Consider the following 12,655-nt stretch of genomic DNA (forward strand, 5'->3'; position numbering starts at 1 on the left):
CATTAACATTTTATGAATAAATTAAAAACTTGGTGGCACAGTAAAGAAATCAATTCTGAGGAGATAAACTGGCAAAGACTATCTTGCTGGCCCCGTCTGGCTAATGAGACAGACATCCTCAATTAACCAATGTCACCTATTTCATGTTCTAAAAATAATTATTCATGACCAAAAAACACATCCCGGGTCATAGCCTAATGATTGAGGCACGGTATTGTATCTTGCTGTAAAAAACAGCCCCCCCCCCTCCTCCAGAATACTGAAGCAAATAGAACATTTTGTTGCCTACAAAATGGCATTTTGAAGCACAAGTTTTGTTGCAATTTTGCTGCACATTTTAATTGAGGATGCAACGAAGTGCTAACATGCAGGAGAGACTGGGGTGGGGGGGAGCAAGATCAGGAGGCAGGCAGTGAAGGTTGAGGGAGTTTCCTGCCTTGTGGCTGCTTTTCCCCTGCCAACCCCTCTATATGTTATCGTCAGTAGATACAGATTACAATATGGAAATGTCCATGATGATATCTTTAGATCTTTGCAATTGTGAATTTCAATAGCAAATCATTCAATAAATGGCCTATTTGCTAAAGGAAGATGCAAATCTCCTTGGCAGGCCCGAACCCCTGCGCTGCCCATCTATTAAACCATGAGCGAGGCTTTTTTGGAATAATTGATACTGCAAACGGAATCCCTTCTAGGTTGGCCATTAAGACAGTGAGATTAAATGATTTGCCCAGGATCTCACACACTTTGGTTAAGTGGTAAAGCCAAAACGTGAGTTTAGCCTGAAATGTTGGTATTTGACATGCATCTTCCCAGCTCAAGTTGGAAGCATGTGTTGAATACCTAAAAAACCTTATACTGATCCTTTAAAAAAATGCACAAGTAACATGATAAAACCTGACAATGTAGAAATTGGTTTACGAAAAAGTAAGGGTAATTTTATTTTGTATCCTAATTTGCATGGAATGGACAACTTCTGTTTGCATTTTTATTCAAAAGAGCCCCTTCCAGGCAATTTTAAGTAAAGGTAACAGGCAAGAATCGCCTTCTCTTCTATTTTCTAAGATGTTTCTGGAAAAGTGTAAATCTCTCCCCCAATTAGCATTTGTGGGAGCCATCTCAAATGATTCCTTGGGATCTGCCTGCTTCCACCAATAAAGCTACAATCATAAAAGGCGAATTTTCAAGTACTACAGACTGGAAATGTGGCATTTAACTGCAACTTTCCACTCCACAGGACTTGGAAAATTATGACACGATTGTAGCTTTATCCCCCATTCTGAATGGAAATCTACAAGCATCATGCAAAATACACAAAATCGCATATAGACAAGTGAAAGGTTTCACACTATTCTGTGCCTCCATAATTTCTAATTGCCAAAAATCTTAAAACCATATATAATTTTAAGAAAGTCACAGCAATGGCCACTGCCAGTTACCATTTCCCAATCTCAAATCACTTTCCGTCCGAAATGATCTGCTAATGACATGTCAAAATCATCATGCCTCACTAAGGAGAAAGTCAGAGCAGGGATCCACAATACAAGCGTCAGTACCCATCAGTTCAAATCATTAAAAATGTTAATCACAAAATGACAGAAATAGTGGTGTTAAAAAAAAAAATGACTGGAAAAGCAAGAATGCAGTTTAAAAAACCGCAACACAGTCGTGTGTTACATGGCTGTGGGGTATTAACAGATTGTTCAAGGCAAGCAATCCTGACCAAGGCTCCCCTAGAATGCTAAACACTTTGAAGTTTCTGCCGCATATAAGCAAAATACCAGCTGTCTGCAACCTCTTGCCCACGATGCTCGAGTCACTGGGATGTTCCAACACCTCTAGCAAGGCCTCCCCCTTCCAACTGGTAAAGGGGGGGGGTGAGATCAGGGGGGCCTGGCCCGACCTTTGTGTTCATTTAGATTGCACACCTATTGGCCTTCAGCTCAGTTTACAACATCTGCAAGATTATTCCGTTGCAAATAATTTAATACTAAGATTGATAATTAGAGCCAATGGGATTAAAAATCTTGGATTTGTATGGAAAATTGAGGACAATGTTGTTAGTATTCAAGAAATATACTTATTTGGGAATACCAATCTATGATGATGATTTGGGCTCTGTGGGTCTGACCAATGATGATATGGCAAAATAACTAAGGAAATGGCAAAAGAACTATGGAAATGGTATGCAATCAAAGCATTTCACATCAACAGTGGAGGATGTGTAGGGATAGGTAAATAGTTGGAATCTTAGAATGGCTCTGCCCCGACACCTTGTTCTTTGAGCGTGGATGCGTGGCAGAGCAGATGCGAAGTTGATTAGGGCTCCGAGCAGACCCGCTTTAAATAAAATACACACCTCCCCATGGCCTCCAGCGTCTTTCCTACAGTGGCGACAAGGATGGGATCTGGGGTGTAAGCTGCCGGCCCGCTGGTATAGGAGTGTTGTGCGGAGCCTCCCGTCTGGCCCCTCCACACCTCCCGATCCTGGAGCATGGAGAAGCGCTGGTTGTGCCGCACAACACTGCTGCTGTGGCGGAGGGGTCTCGGTTGCATCAGCTGTGCAAAAACGGCTGCAGGGTGGTGCCCGAGGCTGTGACCATCTGCCAGGAAGGATCATGCAGAGTCAGTACCCTGTGTGCTGTGGTCCCCAACCCCTTGTCTCATCCACTATCTACGAATCAATTAGAGGTGAGGAGACGAGGGAGGACGTGTTAACATGCTGCAGCCTTATAGTCCTGCACGAAGTCTTTCAGGAAGCCTGTCCGGCACCGTGGGAGGGGCTGAGAGCATCCAGGGACTCACAGGCTGATTGAAAGCAGGAGCAGCCAATAGCACAAGAGTGCCTGCATCTAAGATGGATCATAGCAAGGGGAGCGCAAATCAGTTGTGGCAACTGAAAGATTTCAGTGAAACACTGAAAAAAAAAATGAAATGACACGGCCAAATGGATTCGTTTATGGAAAGAATCCACCATAAGAAGCTAAGAGAAATAACCAGCAGAAGCTTAAAAAAAAGGAAAAAGGGTGTCATTAGTGGAGTTGTGACACAACTGCAGTTAGTATAGCAATTAAAGTAGAGAACCCACGCAATAAGCACAGGCCTTGCAGGATGACTATTAAAATGGTGGCAGCAAGTATGGCACCACCCCCACCTTTATCAGAAGCTGGCACACCTGCCATCAGGTGGAAAAAGCTTTTTGACACGTATCTTATTATAATAGGGGACGAGAAATGTGCCTCTGCCAGAAAAGAAGCGATCCTGCTACACAACTTAGAAGCCGAGGGCCGCAGTGTTTATGATGGGTTGCCGGAACCACCACAGGAAGGGCAAGGTAAATCTGATCTGGAAGCTGGCAATACATTGAGCCTAAAAAGAACACTACCTTTGAGAGACATTTTTCCAGACAGTACAGGAACCAGTGGAGAATTTCATTGCTGCTTTGAGGATGCTGAGCCACACCTGTGATTTTGGTCATCTCACTGACTTGCGTGATCAATTGGTTCGCTGCACCAGTTCCAAGGTTCAGGAGAGATTGCCATCGAAGGACCTTCCGCTAGAGTTGGCGGTGGAAACGTCAAGTATGGAACAGACGAGCAAATACATGTCGACTATGAGAGGAGACAAGCTAGGGGGCGAAGTTGCAGCAGTCAGGAATTTGAAAAAACCCAGCACATTCAAGGAGGTCAAGTGCTTCAAATGTGGTAGCAATCGCCACATTTTTTAGAGTATGTTTTGCCCAGCTAGGAACATAAATTGCTCGAAGTGTAATAAAAGAGTCTGCAAGGAGTCTGGGCAATTGATAGTGTGGAGCTAAAGGTTCCTGAGCAGGAAGAAAGTCATGTAGTTCCTCATCAAGGAAAGCATGTGTTGAAGTTGCTGAAATGTTTCCTAAAGGGAATGGACCAACGGACGTCTTCCTGATTGAAGGGAGAGTGGTAACTATGAAGGTTGACAGCTGTTCGTCGTGGACCCTCATCAAGGAAAACACTTGAAGGCTGTGTGCAAGGAAAGGTAGAACAATTGAGCGAACACATGATTGAACTGTATGCCTAGGGCAATATGAAAATCAAGGTCTTAGGGAAAGTATAAAGGTAGCAGCTGTGAGGCTGATGTCTATGTAACCCAGGAAGGGTCCTCCCTTTTGGGGTGGGCTGAGCAATGGAAGCTTGGCATAAGGATACAAGTGCCGAGTATCCCATCACGGTTGCAGAGGTAAAAGATAAATGGGAACAGGAATTTCCCAAAGTACTTAAGGAGGATTTGGGAATGTTGAAGGGGTTCGAACACGAGATAGTCCTCAAAAGTGGAGTCGTTACCAAGGTGCATAAGGTTAGGTCAGTGCCCCACCACTTGAATGTAAAGTGAAACAGGAGATCCAGAAACTGTTACAAGGGGGTATTATTGAAACAGAGCTCCGAGTGGTTGTCACTGGTGGTGGTAGCGGCTAAACCTAATGGAGAGATAAGACTATGTGTGGACCTGAGAGATTTGAACAGGAACATTTTAATTGATAGACATCCTCTACCCATTATTGGGGAAAGACATTGAATGGGGCAAAACTTCAGTGATCGACATCTCAAGTGTACCACAGAGTACCATTGACAGAAACTAGTCACTTTGCATTTGTGACCCCATTGGGGACTTAAGATTTGCAGAATGCCGTTTGGGATGGCGTCAGCAGCAGCTGTCTTCCAGAGAGTAACGGAGACTATAATGGAGGGGGTACAAAATGTAGTGATCTTCCAGATGATATATTCGTTAATGCTAATTCAGAAAAAACATGATATGATTCTTAAAGAAGTGTTAGACTGAATGAGGCTGGGTTGACGGTGCGGAGGAACAAGTGCAAAATTAGATTTGAGGGTAGAGGTTTTGGGGCATGTGGTAGACAGGAAAGGAGTGAAGCCTAAGGAAAGTTTGGCAGAGACCATCAAAAGTGCACCTCGACCAGAGGACAAGGACCAAATAAGGTCATTCCTTGGTTTGGCCGAGTACCATCATAAATTTGTAAAGAATTATGCAAGCATTTCTACGCCTTTGTGGAGGTTACTCGGGAAGGGGGTTAAGTTCAGTTCATGTGGAGTGCAGAATGAGAGGAGGCATTTAGGAGGATCAAAGAAGCCATAAATGAGTGCACCCTCAATTGGGATGTTTATTCCGTGTGACAAATGTGTCTTGGTGGTGGATGCCAGTATGGTAGGGTGCGACTTTAGTGCAGTACGATAAGAGTAATGTAGAAAGAGTAATCGAGTCCACTGAGAGGTGCGGAGGGAAATTACTCTTGTCATTGAGCGAGAAACCCTGGCAATGTTTTGGGCGATTCACTTTAAATATTTCTTGTGGGGGAGAACATTTGTGGTAAGGTCAGACCATAAACCAATGGTACAACTGTTTGAAGGTGGGCATTGGGTTCCCCGAGCATCAGCAAATGGGGTTTAGGATTACAGATGTATCATTTTGAAGTGAGTTACTTACCTGGTAAATAGAATGAAGTGGCAGATTGCCTGTCCAGATTACCTGTGGCAAGGGAGGAATAGTTGGACATGGAGGAATTGGACGAAGGTGAAGTGGAGAGGGCTGTGGGAGGTGAAAAGTGGCTGTGAACAGAAGGATGGAGATTTGAAGTCGATAAAACAGTGGAAAGGTGGTGGGAAGTCAAGGAGGAGTTGTGTTTGGTTGATGGCAGATTGAGGAGAGGGCAATTTTGTGGGTATCAGGGCCGTGTTAGTGGAGTAGGCGCACAAAGGGCACCCTGGCGAGGGGGCAATGAAAAGGAAGTTGAGACAAAGTTATTGGTGGCCAGGAATAGATAGATAAGATGGCTGAGGTGCATGTAAACTGTCATGTCAGTCTAGTGACAAAAGTAGGGTGGTACGTGAAACACCCATGATTCCTAACACTATTCCAGATCAACCATGGTAAAAGTTGGCAGTGGATAAAAGGCCCTATTGCAGGGTTAGGTGAAGGTTTCAAATATTCATTGGTGCTAGTAGATTTCCATTCCAAGTGGGTGGAGTGGGAAGCAGTTAGAGAGGTGACTGCAAAAGATTTGAGCCAGTTTTTGGAGAGAGTTTTTCTGAAGATAGGCGTCCCCTTTGAGTTGGTATCTGACAATGGTGTGCAATTTGAGTCGGAAAATGAGGAGATTCTTGGTGGGTTACGGCATTGTGCACACAACAGCATTATACCATCCTAGGGCAAATGGTTTAGTAGAAAGAGTGAAAAGGTATTTAAATGGAGGAACCCAAATGGCGTTGCACATGGGACACAGTGTTAAACCACGTGACAACACCACACTATTGCAGGGGTTTCTTCATTTGTGTCTCTTAAAGGGAGGGAACCTGGCACCAAACTGCCCAGGATGGTTAGGAATGGCAAAATCCATTATGATGGATAGGAAGGAGATAATTAGGTTAATCAGAGGGGCAAGAAAAGAATAAAGAACATTTTGATAGGAGGGAGAATGTGAAGGGGTGTGAGTGGTGTGTAGGAGAGCAGGTATTTATCAAGAATCCTAGATCTGTGAACAAATGTATTGAAAGTAGATTTCTCGGACCCAAGAAAGTTGCTGTTAGGAATGGCGTCATTCTTGTGGGCGTGAGGTATGGTCCAAGGGTAGGTTGGCTAAGGCCACTGAGGTACAAGTGTGGGTGGAGGACCAACAAGTGGGAGGTAGTGTGGCTAATCAGGATGACAGATCAAGCCAGTGTGGATGAGGAGGCTGGTATGAGTAACAGGGTTGTTACCACAAGAGGGAGAGTTACCAAGGAACTAGCAGGGTTGGGAGATTATGTATGTTTTACCACATATCCTTGTGTTTATATTTTTTTGTTCAGTGATTATAAGTCATTTGTATTTTCTTGTTTTGAGGCGGGAGATATGTAAATATTTGGAATCTTAGAATGGCTTTCTGCCCCGTGACCTTGTTCTTTGAGCAGTCGCGAGGCTCAGAGCAGACGGTTAGCAGATGCGAGGTGGATTAGGGCTCCGAGCGGGCCTGCACACCTACCCATCGCCTCCAGTGTCTTTCCTACAGTATGCCATCGAAGGCCTCTTAAAGATATATAAAGCCAGTTTTGTGCCTGTGAAATGTCTGGCCTGGAGGCTTTTTGTGATGAGATCCATAAGCAACTACTTGAGGGCAAATTGTGGCCTTTGGCTCTAGGCCTTTCAAGATCTGTTCCTGGTGAGGCTATGGACAGTGAAATTGGCAGGACATCCCTACACCCTGTATAATTGCCAGAAGCATTTTTGTTGGATCTTAAAACATGAGGGACGCAATCAGACTTCCAGTTTGGGAAATACTATGAATCTTGGGACAACTTCAACGGCTTGAAAGATTAGGTTAAAGATGTTGGAACCTTTCGGAGGAGATTGGATATGTTCCTTTTAATTTTGGACTGGCTTGCAAAGAAATTAAGCTTAAAACTGCTCAATGGGATGATATTATACCTACTGGTTATCTACCACATACACTTCCTTTACAAGGTTTTTTAACTAGATAAACCATTTGAGTATATCGGAACTTCGAAGTTAGAAGTGACTAGTTGAAGTTTAAGGCAAAACTTTTCTGTAACAATCTCTTCTTTTAATGTTATATCTGATAAAAAAATGAAACATTTATGGATAAAATGTATTTCGTGTTAAAGGTCTTGCCTTTTAACCAAGAATACCCAAAGAAATCATTTTAAAAAAATGATTTTACAAAATGGAGAGCCACAGCTTGTTTATGTGGTTGCCCAACAGATCGCATGGTCAGTACTGCAAAACACGGACTGGCTTTTCAGCTTCTACATTACTTGCAGCGACCGAGAAGTATCGGGAAGCCACTTGTAAAGTTGAATTAAACAAGTGTGGTCACATACTTGCCAACCCTACCGATTTAGGCGTTAGGAAACCACTTTTTAAGCAGTCCTACCGATTTAGTGGCAACAAATGCAGTTTTTTTTTTTTAAAGAAAATTTTGGCCTGGCTCCCTGAGGCATGATCAGCATCCTGATATGACATCATTGATGTGTCAAGGACATAGGGGCCTTAACCTTTTAGTTGAAAGTGGCCATGAGCCTGAGAGAGGCCGGAAGCAACTGCCGCATGTTGCCAGTCAGTAGTTGTATAACAGTAATATATTTATCTCTATATTACTTTTGTTCTCGGGCTTGCCTTAAAAGTTGCATTTGCAGGAGTCTTTGCGGCCGTCACTTCCCTTGGGGTATACATTAGTGTATTCACCTTGATGTCTCTTCACACCGGATCCTCCACAGCGGGCACTTGTTCAAATAGGATGTATAGCTGTTCAGTGGGTATTTTGTGTTTCAGGTCCCTGCTGGCTGGCCAGCTCGTGATTTTCAGCAGTTATGTTAGAAGAGGAAAATGTGTTAATGAAGAAGACGCTGGTCACACTGCTCACAGCGCACTTATTTGGTACATTTCTTTCTAATGATGGGTCAGAGGATTTTTGGATAGGCCACATCAGGCAGTCTTTTCCTGTGATCTCTTCAAGGCCATATGTCACTTCAGGTCATTTTATGTGGTGACTGAAGGCCAAAGTTCATGTGACATATCTAGTTCTATTTTTGAAACTTAGATTCCTACAGATTTTTGGTCACAGAATGTTGGCATGTATGTCGAGTGACTGGTTACAAAAAAGTAACACACCAGGGCAAATAAACTGTTCTAATATCCCCACCATATGCCAAAAAACGAACTACACGTACATACCTACCAACATTCTGTGACGAAAAAGATGTAGGATTTTTCAAATTTGAAAAATAATTCACATAACAATGACATTTTAGGAAAATACAAAATATACAAATAGCTCAACCATACCTGCCTAACCATTTTGAGCATTTCTCTGAGTCTCCGGAAAAGTTCCTTGAATATCAGGAATTTTGAGATTCTTTCCTGTCATATTCTCCACCTGATTGGTTGCTGCTGTTAGCCAATCAGGTGGAGAATATGACGGGACCCAGTGCAAAATGTTTGTGCCCACTGCCCGCACCACTATATTAGTGCTTTCAATCCATATCATTGGATTTAAAGCAGTATTACGGCAGTGCCACGTTCATTTTGGTTACTATAGCACTGGAAATAATTCATTCAATGCTATAGTAAGCAAGATGAAGTCGGTGCAGCAGCCGAAATAATGCTGCTTTCAAACCATGTCCTTGACTACTATAGCATTGAATGAATGATCTTCAGTGCTATTTTAAGCAAAATGAAGGCAGCGGCGCTGCCAAAATAATGCTGTGTTCAATGCAATGACATGGATTGAAAGCACTATTATTTCGGCAGCGCCGCCGCCTTCATTTTGCTTACAATAGCACTGAAAATCATTCATTCAATGCTATAGTAAGCACACTGAGTGCGCCGCCGAATCAATTATAGTGCTTTCAATCCAATGGCATGGATTGAAAGCACTATTATTTCAGTGGCGGCGCTGCCTTCATTTTACTGACTATAGCATTGAATGAATTATTTTCAATGCTATAGTAAGCAAACACAAGGCTACAACAACCGAGTTTACCTTTGACAGATGGGTGGGGGCGGAGCCATGTGCAAATGGGCAGAGTCTTGTGTTGCTGTGGGCAGGGGATATTTTGATTTTCAAATGTAGGCAGGTATGAGCACAACATGGAAAGATGTTAAATGTTAAAAATGTATAATTCTGAATGCTAACACCAAATTGTCGGCAGATGTTGTGTGATGGTGTTACACTCTGCCACTTGCTTTCACTGCTGGTTCACCTAAGGGTTGTATTGACAAGAGTGCAGGAGCGAGTCACGTAGCTGTCAGGTCAGTGGATCGGTCTGATCCTAATTAAAGTAAAGTAATCACCTAGCAGCCACTGTACAGACTAATGCGTTGCATGCCTTGTCCTGGGCTGGTCTCAAGCAGTCTGCCTTAGAATCACAAATTACCTGCCACTGTAAAAAGCAGTAGAATCCGTCACTGAAATCTGTAGGGTTGGCAAGTATGCACGCAGAAGGGTACCATTAGAGGGAGCGGGGGGGGGCACGAACCCTACAAACCCACCGGGTGCCGCTGTGGGCTAAACCGCCAGGCTGGGGGCGGATTGCGCGCTGCCTGCACAGGAGCCACTTGGCCCCTGCAATGCCGCCTCTGGCCGTACACAGCAGGTTAATCTTCAAGTCCCTCCTACGCCTTCTCCCCAGACCGTCATAACGGGTGCTCTGCGCTTGGTGCTCGCTCACCTTGCCATCGGCTTTCCGCTTCACCTTAGCGCAAGTCCCGAACGTGCCCCGGCCCACGATGCGCAGCTCCTGGTAATCCTCGAGTCGCGACGTCATGGCTGCTACAAACTCACAAGTGTCGGACGCGGAGGCCGAGAAATGAGTACGTATCGGCAGCGGCCGCCATAGTCACGCTTTTAAACGGCGGCGCCGAGGGCGGCGCACCTGATTGGCCCTGGTGACCGCGCGCGCTCCAGCCTCTCAGATTGAAGAGCGTGCATAAACACTTGAGGTATCTTGGGAGAAAACGTGGTTCAAGTGTGAAACCGCCGTGAGAGGGCGTAGGCGAGTGGACACAATCTACTTCGGCTGCTAACGGTATCGCCATATACAGCCTGCTCCTGAATACGACCTCCCAGGCGATACAGACGGCCCAATCATCATTCTCTGCGGCTCGCACCATTAGCGAAGACAGGTATGAGTGGCAATTTGTGATTTTCGCTATGGGGGCAGAAATGATACACCCACCACCGCCCTGAATATGAGCAAGTGACCAAGGGACGCGAGGGAGCCCGAAGCATGCACCCCTCTCGAGGTCGAAATGGTGCGTTGTACAGTATATGTTTTTCTGAAGGAATTTAGATTACTGTATGCACTCACATTCCTAGCCATAGGATTTATGGGCACTATGAACATATACAATCTCACATGACTGATGACAGCAAACCCCTAGATTATAAATTATGACCTTCGCAACTGCGTTTTTGTACACACATGCCCTGATTCTATGGCAAGACAGTAGGCTCATATTATTCATTACAATCTTTACTCTGAAACCACAGCAGCAAAGAAAAAACTTTTACAAACAAAAAAGTTGTGAAAAACAGAACTAAATAGAGTTGAATGTCAATGTAAGGGGGGGGGCTCCCCAACCCATCATGGAGGACAGGTCATGCAGCAGAGGCGTTGCTAGGGGGGCTAAGGGGGCTATAGCCCCTGGTCTTTTGGTTGTAGCCCCAGATTGAATTTAAGGAGCTACAACTAAAAGGCTAGCTAGCCCCAACCGTTATGACATTAGCGTAGCCCCGGGTCTTTTCCAGACCTAGCAACACCCCTGCCCTGCAGGAAACCAATGGGCAGGGACCTACCTTCCCTTATATAAGTCCTTTACTCTAAACCCAACTCCCTCTTTCTTTGCTGCTGACACCACAGCTAAGGCACTCCTAGTTGTGCTTTGCATGCTAGTGAATAATTGTCAAATTTTATATTGTATTAATATAATATGTTTATATTGTGTGGTTTATTGGTTATACAGTATATATTTACTGTTTTACACTTACAAAATTAAGTTTTATGGTGTTTGTGACGCTTTATTGTGGCGGGGTCTTTTTTTCTTTTGGTGTCATTTCCCAACGCTTTGGCTTCAGGCCCGACGCGCGTGGGGCTCTGGTGCTCAAGCAGCGCAGTTGTCTGTTCAGTGGATTTGTGGGGCTTGGAGGGCGGCACCGAGCAGCCCGCTCTCTCCATTCCTTCCTTGTGTGGGGTTTATTTTGCGGCTAAGGGGCCGGTCGGCCCTCCCGCTCCTGTCCGCGTGTGCGGCTGGATTTGTTTAATGGGCCTGGCAGCCCCTTCCGCTCCAAGCCGCGCGTGTGTCTGTGGCCCTCATTACGACCCTGGCGGAAATCGAAAAACGATGGCGGAAATGCAATACCGCCATCGAATAGCGCTCGGTGCGACTATGACCCGTCACCGCAAAGTACGAAGCCATTAGCGACACCGTAGTGAACGCCAACGCTAACTGCACCAAGCACGCGCGCGCGCGCCATGCCAAACCGCAAACACCACCATGGCGCAACGGTACGCCAATTCCGACCCTAGCGGACATGTACCTAACGCCATCAGGCATGGCGTAATGTACCATTCCGCCATGGCGAGAAGTACGGCATCGCGAATCAACCGTAAACGGCCCCACTGAGTGCCTGTACACCGCTCCCTGCCCACAAAGTACAACTCCCCGTAGGTGCAATGAAGCCACAATGCAACTATTGAAATGTACAAGTCACCCATGCATGCCAACGAACAAAAGAAACACAAGAGGGGCCAATGGGAGCTGCAGGGCACAGATGGCACGAATACAGAAGCCATCCCAATGGACATGACCACAGTCCCCCACCAAGAAACGCACGCAAACACAGGCACCTGTGACCAGCAATATTCCGAAAATCACATCATTCCACCAGTCCACCTGGCTGACCGGCATCTGTTACACAAAACCCAATCCCCCGCCCCTGAGCATGACAACATTCAAACTGTCATATTGGCAGCCCCCATCCCTGACCTCACTGGGCTTCGTAGGCAAACGCGCCCAGCACAGTACCACGCAACTAAACCCCGAAGCTGGAACCCAATGCAGATCTCCTCACAATACATCGCCCCCCAAATAGGCATATGCCACATCA

The 12,655-nt window shown here is 45.3% G+C and overlaps 1 protein-coding gene and 1 long non-coding RNA gene across 3 annotated transcripts in view; one reads left to right on the top strand and one right to left on the bottom strand.

Annotated features, from left to right (window-relative positions):
• The window catches only part of LOC138468115 (serine/threonine-protein kinase Nek2-like), a 293,190-nt gene extending 282,842 nt beyond the window's left edge, over positions 1 to 10,348 (bottom strand). The window contains exon 1 of the mRNA XM_069608532.1: positions 10,218 to 10,348. Within this exon, the coding sequence (XP_069464633.1) occupies positions 10,218 to 10,313 (96 nt within the window). The 5' untranslated portion in view covers positions 10,314 to 10,348. The remainder of the gene's footprint in view (positions 1 to 10,217) is intronic.
• A 187-nt stretch (positions 10,349 to 10,535) lies between these two features.
• LOC138468116 (uncharacterized) overlaps positions 10,536 to 12,655 on the top strand; it is a 233,924-nt gene continuing 231,804 nt past the window's right edge. For both annotated transcript variants that reach the window (XR_011268208.1, XR_011268207.1), the window contains exon 1: positions 10,536 to 10,671. This is a non-coding gene — a long non-coding RNA (uncharacterized lncRNA). The remainder of the gene's footprint in view (positions 10,672 to 12,655) is intronic.

Source organism: Ambystoma mexicanum, chromosome 4q (assembly GCF_040938575.1).
Source record: "Ambystoma mexicanum isolate Mex_15411 chromosome 4q, UKY_AmexF1_1, whole genome shotgun sequence".
Lineage (NCBI taxonomy): Eukaryota > Metazoa > Chordata > Amphibia > Caudata > Ambystomatidae > Ambystoma > Ambystoma mexicanum.